At 43.1% G+C, this 17,330-nt stretch overlaps 1 protein-coding gene across 3 annotated transcripts; it reads left to right on the forward strand.

Annotated features, from left to right (window-relative positions):
* The first annotated feature begins 1,619 nt into the window (after positions 1–1,619).
* LOC123024588 (complement factor H-related protein 3-like) lies at positions 1,620–13,321 on the forward strand. Of its 3 annotated transcripts, none has more exons than XM_044432506.1 (7): positions 1,620–1,774; positions 4,558–4,725; positions 6,555–6,743; positions 7,955–8,122; positions 9,644–9,832; positions 10,574–10,648; positions 11,777–13,321. In XM_044432506.1, exons 1-7 carry the CDS (start codon positions 1,711–1,713, stop codon positions 11,788–11,790), a joined length of 867 nt encoding a protein of 288 aa, XP_044288441.1. In that variant the 5' UTR covers positions 1,620–1,710; the 3' UTR covers positions 11,791–13,321. The 3 variants fall into 3 exon arrangements, with proteins under 3 accessions (XP_044288441.1, XP_044288440.1, XP_044288442.1); XM_044432505.1 differs by having other exon boundaries at positions 10,574–10,634; positions 11,979–13,321; XM_044432507.1 differs by having other exon boundaries at positions 10,574–10,633; positions 11,778–13,321.
* Positions 13,322–17,330: the final 4,009 nt, after the last annotated feature.

The following is a 17,330-nucleotide window of genomic DNA, read 5'->3' on the forward strand; positions in this document are numbered from 1 at the left end:
AATTCCCCAAGGCTTAAGCTGCAAAGTGTCTTTCCTAGGCTCCCCACCAAGTGGTCTGTCTGTCTGTCTGTCTGTCTGAGTGACTGACTCTCTTTCTTCCTTGCATGCTTCAGACTGGTTTTTGCAACATGCTACAGTGCTGTTCAGAGTTCATCTTCCAACAGGTATACATGCCAAAAGCAACAGTGCAGCTGTTTCAAGTGTTTAAATATTTAAAGTGCCAATATTTAAAGGGCAAAAGGAAAGCCACAGAAAGCCCAAATGACTTGCAGCTGAGAGTAGGGGGCATGCTTTGCCAGCTGCCTCAAGTGCCATGTGGACAGTTTTGGGATGGCTGAGAATGGCAGCCACCTACAGGAGTAGCAAGGGTGGTTTGCTTCTCTTGCCAAGAAGATCATCTGGAGATGGATTTCCCCCCCTATGAGTCCTATCATCCAGAAATGGAAGACACAGTAACTATCGTGTAGGTCAGACAACCTCAGCAACAAGCCATGGTGACTTAAAAGCCCCAATTAAGTCACCACAACAAACCAATCTTGGGTCTACACAACATGACAACCCACTAATGGATTTTGGGGGCTGGTGCCATTGTGTTCTGGGAATGCAGCCAGTTCAATGGGCCATGGGATCACTCTCCTTGTCAGAGAGAGGGGATAACACCTCTCGCCCCTCAGTTCTGGGCTCCACAATTAAGTAAGATGCAGCGAGACTGGAAATGGTTCAGAGGAGGGCAACCAAGCTGGTCCAAGGACTGGGAAAAAAGCCCTCTGAGGAGAGCCTGAAATAATTGGGGAAATTAAGCCTTGAGACGTATGGGATCTATGAGCGCACTGTTCAAATACCTGAAAGGCTGTCACACTGAATAATAAAGGGCTCAAGTTACAGGAAGCCAGATTTTGACTGGACATCACAGAAAGTTTCCTCAGAGTTAGAGCAGGATGGTAATGCAAGCAATGACCAGGGAAGGTTGTGGCCTCTCCCGCACAGATGGCGTCCAAGAAGTAGTTGGATGGTCATCTGTCAGTGTTACTTTAAGAGTAACCCTGCATTGATGAGGGTGTTGGACTTGAGGTCCCTTCTGACTCTATTCTTCTATGAGCCTATGAATTTTCTTCGCTTTCTGGGTTTGTTTGGGTTTTTTTGGTAGTTGCTTTTGGTCTACGGAGTCACTACTATTTCTGAGATTTCAGGCCATGCTTTCCCCCCTCTTTTTCTGTTTAGGTTCCATTCCTAAACATAGTTACCTTGCTGTTTGTCGTACTCAACTCACTGTGCCTTGCTTCTAAGTTGACATATATAGAATCGCAAGGCTACTTTCTTGCCTCACTTATGTGGAAGGTATCAGAGAGTGGGAGGGAAGGTGGCCATGGCATCAGGTAAACTTTGCTCAGAGTGGTTGAAAAGAATTTTTAATGAAAGATTTTGCTGATCTGACCAAATTTTGCTGCCAAGATTGTGCCACAAAACCAACAGAAGGTTGCAACAGAAAAGGCTCCTTTTCCCTATCATTTTATCAATCATTTTCTCTACCCACTGAGTTTTACACCAATCAAAGATTGTGCTCCTCAAACATAGTAGCTAATAATTAACTAGGGCATAGTATTAGGGGTGATACTAGAGGATAAGGAAGGCATTAGTGGTCTTGGTGTCCTGAAAGCAGTTAGCAGCTGAAAGTGAAGTCTGCATCCAGCACAGCAGCTGAAATTCAGGATGATCTGGCTGAAATACCTGGTTCCCTTGCTTCTATGGACATGTTGTACTGCTGCTGATGATGGTAAGTAATGAAAATAAGTTGTTTCTTTTTAAAATGGGGGAAATGGTTCTTAGTTGCTGAGACTGGTTGTTTTCCACCTATGTCCATCCCTCATTGGGATATTTGGGATTCTCCCTTCCACATGGTAATTCTGCATCATATGAAGTCCACCTAAGTATGTGGGCACCTCCCCCTTTTTCTTGGTGGTCCCCCTTTGGCTCCAAACATTGCAACACTCGACCTCCTAAGTTTGCATTGAGAAAAAAAAGGTTCCCCTGCTACTGTTTCTCCTTCCACTTGCCACACAGAAATTTGCCACTTGGGATGTGAATCTGTGGCAAATGGAAAAGGAAACAAGTTTGTAGACTTTATGCAGGCCACGGAGGGCATCTGAGTGGGCCACCAATCAAACCTTTCCCCTGGGAAGCCTTGGCATCCTCTGCGTGACAACAGCATGGAATTACTGCAAACCCACCGATCCGCCATTTGGTGTGTTGTCAGGAGCCTGATTCTGCTGGGAAATGGGAGGCCAAGGAGGACACTGTTGCCCAGTTCCGTGCAGATTCAGACCCCAGCAGTTCACCAAACCACCCGAGAGGAGATTTTGCATGCAAAGGAGATTACCCTCCCTGCAAGCCTGTTTCCTAGGATTCTGCTTGACAGTCAGGTAACTGGGATGCGGGAGGCTAAACTGAACCCCCAGGGGCCTCAGTGGCTTGGGTCATGATTGCGGGGAGGAAGAAGAGGCTTCAACCTTGCTGTCTTTTTGGTGGTCATGCTCCAAGTTGCTGGGATGTGCGCGTGCGTGCATGCATGCAAACAGGGGCAGGAAGTATGTCTGCATGCATGCTCCATGCACAGCAACTGTGGGGGCGTATGCAGTCCCAGCATGGTCGTAGGGTGAACAGACTGGCCTTGGAGCTCCCGAAGTTTCCCATCCCTATTTAAAACAGAACCGCCTCACAACTGAGAAGGATTCTTTGATGTTAAATTTGAAGAATATGATTTAAAAGCAAAAGCAAAACTACTGTTCTTGCTTTATATCTGGTTATGTCCCATACTCAACAGGCCAGCCACTGGGGACCAAAAAGAAAAAAGAAAAAAGAAAAGAAAAGAAAAGAAAAGAAAAGAAAAGAAAAGAAAAGAAAAAAATCTTGCCAGAGTGAGAACTTGGGATGATCATGGAAGCAGTGCAACAGTGCTGGTCACTTTCCACTTGGAAATGCACCCCTATTTCCAAGCAAAATCTGCTCCAAACAGCTGCCCAAACCACTGTTTGTGGACTGCTGGGGTCTTATTCTGAAGGGAAATGGGCATGTGAGGACGCACCCATTTCCTAGCAGAATTGGGCTGCCACCAAACAGCAGATTGGTGGGTTTGCAGGGGCCGCATGCACACAGGGCAATTTGGCCTCAGGCAAAATGTTGCTGGTAGGCTGGGGACATAATGTGAGGCTGTGCAAAATATTTAGAGAGATGAGAGGAGGAGGAGTGACCACATCCCATAGGAGAGACTCATGTTTCACATTCAGTTCTCAAGAGCACCCCAGCTTTGTTCTTAGCCATAAGTCTCATGCTAGATAAATATCGGAACCAGAAGACACCAAAGCATCAGAGGACCTTGCACTCTGTATTTTGGAAATTCCAGAAAGGAACGTCAAGGGATCTCTTACACGACTGACCCAGATTTCTACTCAATAGAAGCTGGTGCAGACCAGAAGTTGAGCTGTGCATTCCTGTGTTGCTTTTAAATAAAACCTTCAATATGATTCGCTGAAGTGCTACTTAAAGCAAGCTAGGCACATGTCGTTCTAAAGCAAGCAACCTTGCTAGGGATCCCAGCTCATGGAGTGTCAGGAGCCCCATGACATTCAGCTGACACAGGTTAGGGACCTGTGCAAATTTGGCAACAGGGCAAGAAGGTCTTCTCCTCATAAGTCAATTGTAGTAACCCAAATCCATGTAGCCTGAAGTGCCTGATCCTGCCTAATCTTGGAAGCTAAGCAGGGTCAGGCCTGGGCAGAAGTGGGATGGGTGACTTGAGTGTATGATTCTATGATTATTGCTGTCAACTGCCTAGAGAGCTTTGGCTATGGGCAGTATAAAAATGTAATAATAATAATAATAATAATAATAATAATAATAATAATAATAATAATAATAACAACAACAACAACAACAACAAGAACAATAGTTGTGAAGGTAGATAGCCAGCTGGGGTACAAGACTATCCCATACATTATACTTTCAGGATAGAGCATTTCAGGATAGAGAAAGGATGGACTTCCCCACAGTGTGAAGAACTGAACTGTGGCATTTGCTGAACAGGGTGTTTTGATGGTCTCTCAGTTGGATGACTTTAAAGTGGATTAGACAAATCCATGGAGGAGAAGGTTATCAAAAGGCACTAGTCCTGATGGCTGCTTGCTACCTCCAGTACCAGTGATGGTGTAGCTCTGCATACCAGTTGCTTGAAAACAGGAACAAGAAGGTGGATTTGAACTTTTGTCCTCCTTGGTGACTTCCCACCAGTGTCTGGTTGGAAGATGAATGAGGAGAGTACTGGACTGGATGAACCCTTGGTCCAGTCCAGCACAGCACAGCTTAGATTCTTAATTAGCCAAAGAAAGAAGAATAAAAGGGACATTTTTCATCAGAAATGTCAATGCTACTTATGGGCAAAAACTGTAAGCATTATTTATTAAATACTGACAGCAAAGTAATCTTGAGAATGGAACTAAATTTGAGAGAAGTGTTACTTTAGTTCTGAATTTTTCATAATGTTATTTCTAAATGATATTCTAGCATGTAACAGGCTACCACCAGGAATTAATTTTGGAAAGCCCGTATCTATGGCAGGAGTAATAGGACGTAGCGAAGCCACGTTTGAGTGCAACCATGGATATATCATGGAAGGATCTAGCTCTGTAACGTGTACTGGAGGAGTGTGGGGAGCTCTACCAAAGTGTTTGGGTAAGATGACATATTTTTTTTGTTTGTTGCAAGTTTAAAGCAATAATGGAAAATATGCAGGATGACTTAACAAGGTTGGTTCACCCTGCAGAATGTGAGTGTGTTTGGATCCATCCATCCATCCATCCATCCATCCATCCATCCATCCATCCTTTTATGTACCATCCTCCATAGCCAATTTGGCTCTCTTTCCTATGTGAAAAGTCCAGAACCAAACATCTTGGAGTAGAGATTACACCTACTGAAAAATGCAGGGCAGGAGAGAATTCTCACATATGCATCACTATCAGGCTTCTCTGTGTAGGGCACTCAAACTATAGAAAATGTAAGTTCAGGGTTAGTGCTTTGATGTGCTGAATCATTGGAAAAGAATGGGTTTCCCGCCTTCTGCTGACCTTGCTCCATAGCCAGTGGTAGTTTCCTGTGTAAATAGGGATCTGAATCAGTCTGAAAGATTTGTCATTATCTGTGCTGCATCAGTGTCTATACTGGGAACAACACAAATGTGCAGAGGACAGATATTCTTCTCTCCGTCCATTGTTAGGCAGCTTGCTGCTGTCTGCCCTAGCTGGGAAAGGGATTGGGCAAGGCTGAAGAGGCTACTTTCAAGAAGAAAGACAAGAAGAGAGATGTTTGCAAGGCTTTATGCTAGATAAAGGGTATGTTCACCCATCACCACAACCAACAGTGTTAAGTTACCATGATTGTTGGTGAGTTACAGTGATGGATCCCAAGAGATGATCCTGGTTACCAGTGATTATGTTGGTTTGGTTCTCACCCAATACTACTTCCCCTTCTGGCCATTCATTCCAGGTGCAGTCCCTCCCTCTCTGTGTAGGTAGCCTGCTCAAGATTGGGTCCTCTCTGGCCTCCTGCAAGAATCTTGAACACTTGTTTTCATTTTTGGTAACCTACCAAAATCCCTTTCATTGTTCCCAGTTGAAAATACCTTTGCTTCCAGTGTATGGTGGCCACACACTTCCCTGCCTGCAACTTTTCTCACTGACACTTTCACCACGGAGAAGTGTTCTCTGCATCCACCATCACATGTCCATTCCTGGTCCCTCCAGGAAAAACTGTGGCATGACTTCCTCTTCACCCAGCCAATGCCAACCTAATCGCTCATCACAAATGCTGTTTATGTTCTCCCTTCTCCCCTACTCCCTGGGATTCTACATGGTCTACCATAAAGGTGATGATTATGCCTTGTAAGAAGAGAGACCCTGTGAAAGCAAGCAGTGACATATACTGTATATGGCTAGGAAGACATCAGTGACAGACCTGAGTGGCTATTTGTTTCCCCACTTTCCCCACCAATGCTAAAACAGTTCTCCCTGCTTTGGATGACACAACAGTCAATCATGGTGGGAACAAATCCTACGGCACACCATTGTGTCTTATCATGGTTGACCACCACAATCAACCACAATGGTTGCACATCAGAATTGGGTTTATACAATATGGTGAACATCCGACTATACTAAAGAGAGGTTGCCTGATGTGTTTGCAAATAAAACTGAGACTTTCCATGGATGCACCTGGAATCTATGCATTTCTTGGCTGAGATGAAATTGCTAAGGGATATGGCAGCCAAGATTGTCCCAGTAACTCTGTTCAGGAGAAGATAATAAAGAGGACATGTTTTTCTAAGGATGCTTCAGCCACAATAAGCCCCTTAACATCTGACTTTTCCTCTCCAGCTGGTCTGCTGAAGGATTGACTACAAGAACTCTCTAGTCACATTTCAGGGTTACTAGAATATAACATGTGTATGTATGATGCATATATGTATAATGTGCATATAATAAAACTCTTTTATCCCTCTTTAGCACCTTGCACGGTCACAAAAGAACAGCTTGAAGTCAAACACCTGAATTTCCATCCCTATGGAGAGCACTCTCGGGTGTTTGAACATAACACCACAGTGCAATTTACATGCAAGGAAAGAAATAAGAGGATGTCACCTTGGTCCAGGACCTGTATTGATGGGCACATAGAACTGCCATCATGTACTGAAGGTTAGTCTGTGTTGCATTCTAGGGAACACCTTCTCTGGTCAACTATATACTCCATGAAATGGTGTCTGTCCCTTTTTGGGTTGCTAAAGCTGGTTCATGATGACTTCTCTGACATAGCTGTTCATTAAATATATAATCTGAGTCAGAACAGTCTCTTGAAGCAAGAACAAGTCATATCTACTTGCAAGACCTCCTCATATGGAATGGATTAACTGTTCCCTCTTGTTCTTTGCCAGCTTCTCTCCCATTGATAAAACAGTACCTGTTCTTGATGAAAATTTAATGACAATTTGATGCAACGCATGAAGAATGCTTCCATTTGGAGAGACTCACATGATTGCTGCTGCTTGTTGAATAACTCAGTTGTCCTAGTTAGCTGCTATATTCTGGCCATTGAGCCAAAGGCTATTGGAAATGTAATTGATGATTCACTTAATGTGACCTCTGGTGCAACAGTTGATCAGATTTTTGACAAGTAAAGGGCACGATCTTGTGCCATCATCCTCAGTACATTTAATCCTTCCAACATGGAGCCTTACATGAGTCTAATGCAGAAGGTGAGATGCTTTGGCAGTGATACTTGGTGCACTTCGTATTCCTTCTAGACAAACATTCCTGACTGTCTAGATGAAGTGATGCAGAGGGGAAAGGATGAGGCCCAGGTACCATTTTGTTAAGGCATGAGCTGCCAGACCCAGCTGTCCTGTGCATTCCCATCCTCACTGTGTACCTCCAGTCCTCTCTGAGGTTGATGTCCAACCCCAGATGCAGCCAGTGTGGTTCTTTTCATGCCAGCTGCAGGGGATGGTCCTACATTTGGAGTCTCAGTTGAGGGAGCTCATCACTGGGATTCCAAATACACCTATGGTCCTGCAGACAATGTTGGGAGGTTAAAGGATTGCACCCTGAATAAATTTGCAAATAGAGAGGAGGACCCTCATACAGAAGTAGCAATGCAGAACTTGCATAGAAATGTTATAATAATAATAATAATAATAATAATAATAATAATAATAATAATAAACTTCAAGAGTATCCATATAAAGAACATGAGTAAGTAGCCACAAATGTCACTGCAATCCATGGACAAAACCTGTGTAAATGTCAATTAATTTATCAAATAACAACAAAGTAAACTTGAAAATTGAATTAAAGTTGAAACAGTTGTAGTTTTGGATTGTTCATAATATGGATGCTAAATAACATTCTAGTATGTGACCATGAAATGCCTGAAGTTGATTTCGGAAGCATTGTAGGAATCGAGGCAGTCCCAGGACGTAAAACTGTACATTTTCAGTGCAGCCCTGGATATGTCATGGAAGGATCTGAATCAGTAACATGCTCTGCAGAACAGTGGGAGCCTCTACCAAAGTGTTTGGGTGAGTTGGCATAGTTTCTTTGCTTGCCACAAGGTTAAACAATGTTGGGGATGTGTAACACAAAAGGTTGCTTCTCCCTGCACATCTGAGAACACCTGGTGAGATGCAAAGGTTCCAGGGACCAGGTTCCTCAAGCTGGAACTCATGTCTGCCAGCTTTTGCTCTGTGTTGCATCTGGGTCTTTCTGTGCTGTGGTCCAAGACATCTGGAGGGCACCTGGTTTTGTAAGGCTGTGCATGTAATGGGAGGGTTCTTCTAGCCAGGTGGAGATGCTTCATAAAGAAAAGAGGACATATTCTCTTGACTCATGGGTAATGCTTGTCCCAGGCTTTCCATCCTTTTCCTTAATCAAGTCCAGACACAGGGGAGAAGTGCTGCTACATGGATGCTTAGTGATTGTACAATCATGCTTAGTGATACAAGCATGATTGTAGACATTTCCCACATCTGCTCCCATCATGGGGTGCACTGCTAAAGCACTATCCTCATTTCAAATATTCTAGTTTTAAGAAGCTTGAATCAACATGAGCTTGCCTTAGTCTGGAGCTAAAGGTACATGTTTAATTTACCCCTTTTTTAAAAAAGGGAAGCATTGTTAGAATGTTCCAGAAAAAGGTGAAAACAAAATGCAAAGAAACCAATAAATGGGTAGATGAGTACTTACTTACGTGCCTCTGTGTTCAGAGAGGGCTTCATCTTCGTAACCCTTCACAGAATTAGCCTTCTTTCAACACCCTCTGGACCCTTGCTTCTCTGGCGGGTATTCCAGGGACACTGCATGAGGAATGGATCCTTCCCTCATCCCTTTTGCAAGCCATTTTGTCCTCTCTGTGGCTCCCCGCTTTAAACATTGCTATATTTTAGAAAATATGACCCCCCCCCCCGGAGGAGCTGCCTGTAATTGCCTGGTCTTTTAAAAATGTGCGCACTTGGACATTTTGTCAGTGGCTGGCACTGGTTACATCCAGTAGCCTCAGTTTGGTGTAGTCTGCCTTTCAGCCATCCTTCCGTCCATCCGCCCTTACCACGCTTTCCATGAAGCAAGGTGGTGTGAGTCAATCCACTTTTGCCTTATTTCCAGTCACTTTTCAGAATAATTTAAGCTATCATCATTATTACATTTATAGGCCACCTTTCTTCCTCTTGCAAGGAAGGTGGCTTACAAAGTTCTCTCCATTTCTTTCTCACTACAAAAACGACTCTGTGATGCAGCTTAGGCTGGGAGTCCATGACTCGCCCAAAGTCAGCCGGTGAGTTTAATGGGCACTACAAGCCCATCACTCTTAACCTCTGTACCACACTGGCTCTAAGACAGTGGAAAGCATGGAAGGAAGTACTCTTCATGCAGGGCTCAGAACTCAGCTGTGTGGTGGAACCGCAAATGAATACAATGGATTTCGGACCCTTGATGTCTTATTCATCCACCCTCCACCAGTGCAGCAAAGGCCAACTGCCACAACTTTTGCAGGGTGAAGAGAGCTCACATTGTGTATAATAAAATACCCGCTTTTCTCTTTTTAGCACCCTGTATCATTACACAAGAGCAGTTGAAGGCCAACCACATACTTTTTCCTGATCACCAAGATCATTCACAACAGCTTGAGCACAACACTTCAGTGGAATTTGTGTGCGCACAAGGATACGGTTTAGTAAAACCTTTAAAAGCAACATGTGTTGATGGACATGTGGATTTGCCAGAATGTTATGAAGGTAAAGCAATCTGTCATTTTGACAAATTCCTCTTCAAATAATCTCTGAACCTGGGACTATCCCAATCTAAGGTTGGAAAGACAATATAACAATATAAAATATGCATTTCATTATTTGGAAAAAGAGACCCAAAGTAGGGGACAATACAAGAAAGTAGAATTGAAGTATCAAGACACAGAGAGAATAATTCCAAAAATATGTAAATTATAGCAGATGGCTACCCGGTAGCATAGCCCAATTCACATGTTCCTTCTCCAGTTGAACACCAACTGAGGGTTCTTCCAAGGCCCCAAAATGGTGACACATGCTTATTCTTCATCCACCATTTTCTGTTTTCGCGTCAACCTAAGGATAGTGAATGGTAAATTGCACTTCCTGGTTGCTACAATAAGTTTTCTACTGTTACATTATAACAGTTAGGTGCTTTTCGACATGTATTTGAGGGGTCACACAAAAGAACCTTCCTGGGTTGGTAGAATCTTAATGATAAAAAATGAATATTTGGTCTTCTGTGCACTTCTTCTTTTTCAGTATCCCACTACAAGTAAATCCGTTATAGCTTAGTGGAAAAAGATGTCCTGGAAGTTGTTGCCAGTTGATAAGAAAGTTAGAATTGTGACTCAAACATTGCACAGGCAATTGAGGAACAGAAAGGCCTTGGCATATGTGAAGCACTTGGCTGTTATTAATAATTTATTTAAGATTTGGTATAAAAGCATACTGGATTTCTTGCCCCTACAGAAACAGATTATGAATCCTTTGGCCGTTTACCAACTTCCATCTCAGAACATTTGAAAACAGGTATAGAATTGGATGTGGAAATATATTATGTAGTCTGCAGGATGTATTGTCTTTAAAGCTAATTTTTATAAATTGATATTCAGGTAGCACCTGAAACCACATAAGCTTTATCAAACTGAGCCACAAGTGGAGATCAAGTAGTAATATCTTTGTTCTTGTACCAAAATCTTAAATTTGGGGATTGTCATGATAAATGAAATTGTAAGGCAAGAGGCTGTGATTTCTGAAAGCATCCACTGGTTATCCCACTCCTCCCCCCGCTTCTTTCTTTTGCAAGGTAGCATTAGATGATTTTGAAAGGGAGACAGTTTTCCCTTAGAAACAGATAAGGATTTTGTGATCAATTGTGCCTCTCTTTCTGTGGTAGTAATCCAGTTGAGAATTTTCTACACTCTTTTAACTAGTGTAAACACTAGTCATTTGATATGACTGTCAGGGAAATGCTTTTCTTCATTATAATGAAGAACAATGAAAACTAGTCTCCTTTTTCAAAGAACAGATTCTAAATTTACTAATGATAACATTGAGATAATGAGTAATGTGTTTTTATTTCACATGGACCAAATACCTGGGTTTTTGCCCAGATAACTCTACCAGTTAAATCTTTGCCCCAGCTAACACATTGGTGGGAAAGTTGGGAGTTTCTATCCCACCTGTTTGGGGAAAACCTGGGGTGGCAGACCTCTCCAAAGAAAGGGGATTGCACAAGAAATACAAGGGAAACTGCCCCTTTCCATGTATCATGGTCCCTGGTCATACTTGGACAGGTTGGTGCCATGCAAAGGGGAGGAAGGAACCATAGGCAACCTCTTCCAAGGTGCCATCGGGCATCCTTAGAGGAGCACTTCCCACATGTGCCAAACAGGACTGGGATAGCTTTGGATCACAGCTTTTGTGATCTCTCTGTCTCACACAGAGTCAACCTGCTTGCTGTATCCCAGTATACCCTGAGAGGACCAAGGGGGAGAGTTGTGGGGGAAATGAGGGAGGAGAAGGCACACAACCTCTGCTTTACTTATTCATCTGTTCAGGCACAGAAGTATTTTAACCACAGTGCATGCTTAGAATTTCAAGGAATTTAAAATGCTGTGCAAACTGGCCAAGTTTTCAACCTCATCTTCTAACTGTTTACTTTCTATTTTACAGGAAATATTTAACAGGCATTTTTAGACAACATAGGGTCTGCAAAATCCTTAATCGGTCATCCCTACAACTGCCAAAAGCTGGTGCTGGTGCTGCTTCTTCAACTATTTTCCCCAGTGAATGCAGCTGTTTGGAATGGATAATCAACCTAAACTACTTTAGCGAAGCCACACCTGCAAACTTCATTATGGGAAAAGTTCTCAAAAGGCTGCAAGAGAGAATTTCTAACAACATTCATATAAAACAATTAGAAGCCTAAAGTTATAGGAAGGAAAAAGTGCAACAGTGTTTTGCATTCACATTTCTGCCTCAAAACATTGAGCTTACCAATGTGGACTAGCATCCCAAGTAGGGGTGGGCAGAAGGTAGATCTCTAGATGTACGAGATGTCAACTCACAGCACTGGCACAGACACTGGGGATTTGACATCTGAAACTTCTGGAGATGTGTGTTTTGCCCATCCAGGCTTGAAATAAAACTTTGGCTGTGTATAATTACAGTGGAATTACGATGTGCTGCCAGAGCTTTGTGCTGGCAATGAGTTGTAAACTGATTTTCCTTTGGGGTGGAGGAACAGGAATCATGGGCAAAGATCCTGAGTGCCTTCTTGGTTCCTCCTGAGAGGCAACTTTCCTGATTTGAAAAACAAAATGGAAGACTGCTACTGTGGAAGAAGCCAGTGTCTAGATCAAGGAGTGTGACCTGTGGGCCACATGTATGCCCCACTGCCACCTAAATAACCTGTCTTGCAGTTGCACCACTGAAGTGCAGGCCACCAAGCAAATCTATCCAATGTTCTCCAGATACATTTGCTTTGTGCTCAGGGTACATTTGACCTCTGTCGTGGTTTGCTACTGAATTCAGGAAGCAAACTGCCAACTCCTTTTTTTAAACCCCTGCCATCAGCACCTTGAGTGTATGGCTCATGGGTGGAAGAGGAATAAAAATGGGCCACATACATCTTATGCTTAGCCCAACTAGTATGGAAGAGAGTTTCAGGAAAACTGGTTGTGAGGATGGACTAAAGCACCTTCCACAGGGCCATGGTCCTGGTTTAGTTTTTGCCCTCAGCCCTGTTGTTTCAATTAGGTTTTTAAAAAGGAAAGAAAAGAACACAAGATACTGATCATGAGTATCCTGAAATATGATGAAAATGCTTTTGAAAGAGGGGAGGATGAAAAGGAGTTGGGAACATACTGCAACATGGTCTGAGTGAGTATGAAGAAATTTGCTTCTAATTTTGTAAAACGTATTTGCTTTTATTAAAGCAATGCCAACACATTAAATTGGGGTATGTAAATATATATCTTTCCTTCGTTTAATCTTCGCTATTTTTATCCACAATAAAATCATGAAGTACATTAAGGTCAACAGCAATGTAGTATCATTAATTCTAGGATTTTGTGGTTCTCTGTCAGACAAATGTTTCCTAAAAACATGAAGATAGAGATAATATAGCATATATAAGATACCTTTATATATCTATAAAGAAAATCTTCATATCTGCATAGTGCATCCATTTGAAATAAATGAAACATTCAAGTCCTCCATGTGTGTAATGTCGTTCATCAAAGTTTACTGCTGAGAATACATATGCAATGGAAGAAACAGTTCTGAATGTTGGAAGTATTTACTCTAGAACACTGCACCACTTACTGTGAGAAGCATCCACCCCATTCGGTCAAATATAGAAAAGAAGATTAGAGCTATTTTTCCTCAGGGGAAAATGGAAATGCAGCTGTGATGGAAATTCATGTGCTCTAATGCACACTAGACCTTTAGAGAGAACTGACCGAGAACCCTGTTTTACAGAACGATATGCCGTGCAATTGCTGCCACCTCCATCGTGTCTCTTATGCTCCTGGGAGACCATGGAGAAGCTTGCCTGATCCCACTAAGACCATCTTCATAGTTTCATGTTGGTGCCCGTTGCAGCAGTGACATGAGAGCCATTTCAGTTTCGCCAGCATGCAGTGGCTGCATAGTGCCAATTCCACAGGGAAGTGCCATGAGATGTCCATAGGACTAACCCATGAAAATATGCATCTCATGGCAGAAGCTGGCAAAGGTCCATTTGAAACTGCTGTTTTGTAAATATAATTCTTATACTGTTGTGGTTAACAGTGTGGGAGTGAGACTCAGGTAATCTGGATTTTAGTCCCTGCTCAAACTGGGTGACTTTGGGCAGTCACAGGCTCTCATCCCAACATACCTCACAGGGTTGTTGTTGTGGGGATAAGATTAAGAAGAGGAGGAGACATATGGAAGCTACCTTGAGTTCCTCAGTAGGAAAAATAGTGGGATATAAATGAAATAAACAAATACGTTGGAAGCTTATTTAGTGGCAGTTGCTTGATGACAAGTTCTGGAAGGAGGTTACAAGGAGAAAAAATGTATTTAATATTGATAGATAGGTCCTGGTCCATGTGAAGCCATCTTATCTGCCTTGAGAAATCTCAGATTCTAATGGGTTCAGTTTTCTGCCCAGCATGAGGAAAGGAGCAGTTACCTGACTACCAGAAAAAAAACTGGCTTGGAGACAGGTGTGTGACAATCACTAGCCGAGGCTTGAGTGTCATGAGAAACTATGCTTTGCTGGTGAAGATCAGAAGAAGGGGTCCATCAGGCTGCCCTGTGAAAAGGTCTCCCCAGAAGCAAGTTAAAGAATAGAGTCTTGGAACCAGCTACACTTTGCAAGCAGTTAAAAGCAGAAAAAGAGTTTTGGTGTTGGAAGAGGATTGTCCTCAGCACCTGGATATGGTTGTGAGATTTAAGGAGTTTAATTGAGGTGCAAAGTCACTTAGGGTGCAGTTTTCTTTTGATACTCAAGAACTTTTGAACACAGAGACTGAGTGTGCATGGATGTGCGAAGTGCGAGATGGGGGAGGCAAGGTGGGGCTAGTCTTTGCTGCCTGGTGCCTTGCACCCTGTATGTCCCCTGGATGGCTGTTTCCCTCCTCCCTGACCCCAGGCACCCCTCTGCATCCTCTCTGTGGTCAGTTTCCAGCCATGGAGAGGCAGATGGCACTGTTCTTCCAGTGCTGGCTGTGAGCCCTAAGCCCCTGCTGGAATGTCAGCCTCACAGGCTTGTTTCAATAAGAATCTCTCTTGAGTCTTTTAAAGTGAAAACAACATTGATTGATTGATTGCATTTCTACCCTAAATTTCTGGAGCCCACCAAGACAGTTTACAGGAATGCAGAAGATGAGAATGGTAAACGTAACGATGCAATACAGTGACCATATGTACAATATATGTACATGCATATATTAACAATTTTTAAACCATGTAATTGCCATGTTTACTGCCAGGAAGCAGGGAAGGTGATTATGGGATTATTTCCCCCCTCAGATGCTAAAGTAACTTGGTTAGACTGGTTGACTTGTGTGGGGAGCAGTTCAGGAACAAGTCCTGCCCTGGATTTAGTTCTGCTAATGGCTCCAGAACATACTGGCTTAAATAAACATTTAAAGAGCCTGCCTTGGAAGTTAGCAACCCAAGCAGGCAGGGTATTTCCACCTAGTTGCTAGCTGTCAATGTTACACTGAACTTTTGCTTTAGCTGCTGCCACCAAGTTTGCAACATAAAAATCGCCAACCTTTTGCAAACATTCGCCATTCAGCTGAGAAGTTTATGTGCTTCATGCCAGTAACTTTTCCTGCTTCCACTTTCCTACATTAAGAACGCAGCAAAATAAGGAAATAACATCAGATCAGAAAGAGAACCAGAGACCAATATTTAGGTAGTCAAAGACAAGAGTCTGTGGCACAGAATGACCGTCGGTTGCCTGAAGTGCTGGCTGGTCTGGATTATCCCATTTCTGCTGTGGCAGTGTTGCACTTCCCAAAATGGTAAGTTATGAAGGGAATCTGGAATGCTGAACTAAGGAAATGCAGTATTTGTTATAAATTAAAAAGGATGAGAAATTTGGGATTTGTTCAGTGCTGTATTACCCCAAATTATTCCTTTCTGCCCATTTGTTGGTGGCAGAATCTTTGAGGATCAATTTTGAGCTGCATGTACCACAAGCCACTTAACAGATGGAGTTTATTAATGCATTAATGTTAACAGGAGATAGCACTGAATGCTGTCCAGAAGGTGGAATGACAAACATGGCCTTGTTTGCATTGGAAGTTGACCGGTCCATTCATGCAGACCTGCAATGAATGCAATCCTGTGGGCTCTTCTTTCTGCAGAGGCAGGCCTCCAAGTGCAGAACCCCTTGCTGATCGAGTATCCAATTGCAAACAGTTAGAATACTAGTGTAACCTCAGAAGAGAGCTATATGGAGATTCTAGATCAGCTGTGGGGTGGGGTTGGAATTCCTGCTCAACTTTTCTTCTCCCAAAATTGTAAGATGAAGTCTGCAGTGTCCTATGACCTCATGGGACCTCAGATTATTCTCTATATGTGTTGCTATTAATGGATTTGCAGAATTACTAGTTTAATTACTTGAGGAACTCACAGCAAAACGACCATATTTTTTGCTCTATAAGACGCACCTAGTTTTTAGAGGAGGAAAACAAGAAAAAAAATATTCTGAATCAAATGGTTTACTAAACTATTTAATAAACTATAACAGAATACAGTAATACCGTATTTCAACCTTGTAAAGTGAACAGCAGTCAACAGTGGCTTTAAGAACCATCATCACTGTCATTAACAAAAGAGACACTTTAAAGTTCGAGTACTCTTCTAGTTTTTGTTGAACCCATAGAACTCATCATCACTAGAGTCAGAATTTATGAAGCTCTGTTGCTCACAATCACTGACATCACTTTCTTAGTCAGTAGTGGAATTTTTGAAGGAATCCACAATCTACACCAGTTATACAAGAGCTGCTGCAGACAATTCAATAACAAATCTAAAAAAGCCAGTAATGTCCACGCTGCCCTACTAGTAAATAATAGAAAAAAACTTCTGACAAAAACTGAGATATTGTGCGATAAATCAAACACACAGTGGACTAAGTAGCCTTTGAAGAATAAACTTCATACACGAAGGTAATGCTGTTCAAATATCCACTGATCCTAAAAAAAATGTGTCTGATCAACTCACAGATAACTGATCCATGGAAAGCTTCCTGATAATCACAGGCACTTTCCCCATCACTTCCCCAAGGGCTTCATTAAAAGACGGGTTGCCATTTGAAAACACACACCGACCTGTGATTAACAGCTCTCACCTGTGCCGGAGGAGGGGGGTGGAGCAGGGCGTGCCGAGCACATGCTGGCCAGGTGGTGCCACGTGGAGCCGGCAGCGTGCCGGCGGTGGTCTTCCGGGTGGCGCGGTGGCAGGTCTTCCCAGGTGGTGGGGGTGAGCAGTTCCCGGGCGGTGGGGGTGAGCAGTCCGTCTCTCCATGTGGCTGGTGGGTTAAAGCCTGTGGCTCCTCCTCCTCTGCACCTCTCCCCCTGAGCGGCACAGCTCTCACCTGCGCTGGAGGGGGGGGGCAGAGCAGGGCGCGACAAGCGCATGCCGACCAGGTGGTGCCACGTGGTGCAGGTGGCCGGCAGCATCCCAGGCATCGGGCACACACACATTTGCTCTATAAGAT

Source organism: Varanus komodoensis, unplaced genomic scaffold, assembly GCF_004798865.1.
Source record: "Varanus komodoensis strain SLA01 unplaced genomic scaffold, ASM479886v1 scaffold24, whole genome shotgun sequence".
Taxonomy (NCBI): domain Eukaryota; kingdom Metazoa; phylum Chordata; class Lepidosauria; order Squamata; family Varanidae; genus Varanus; species Varanus komodoensis.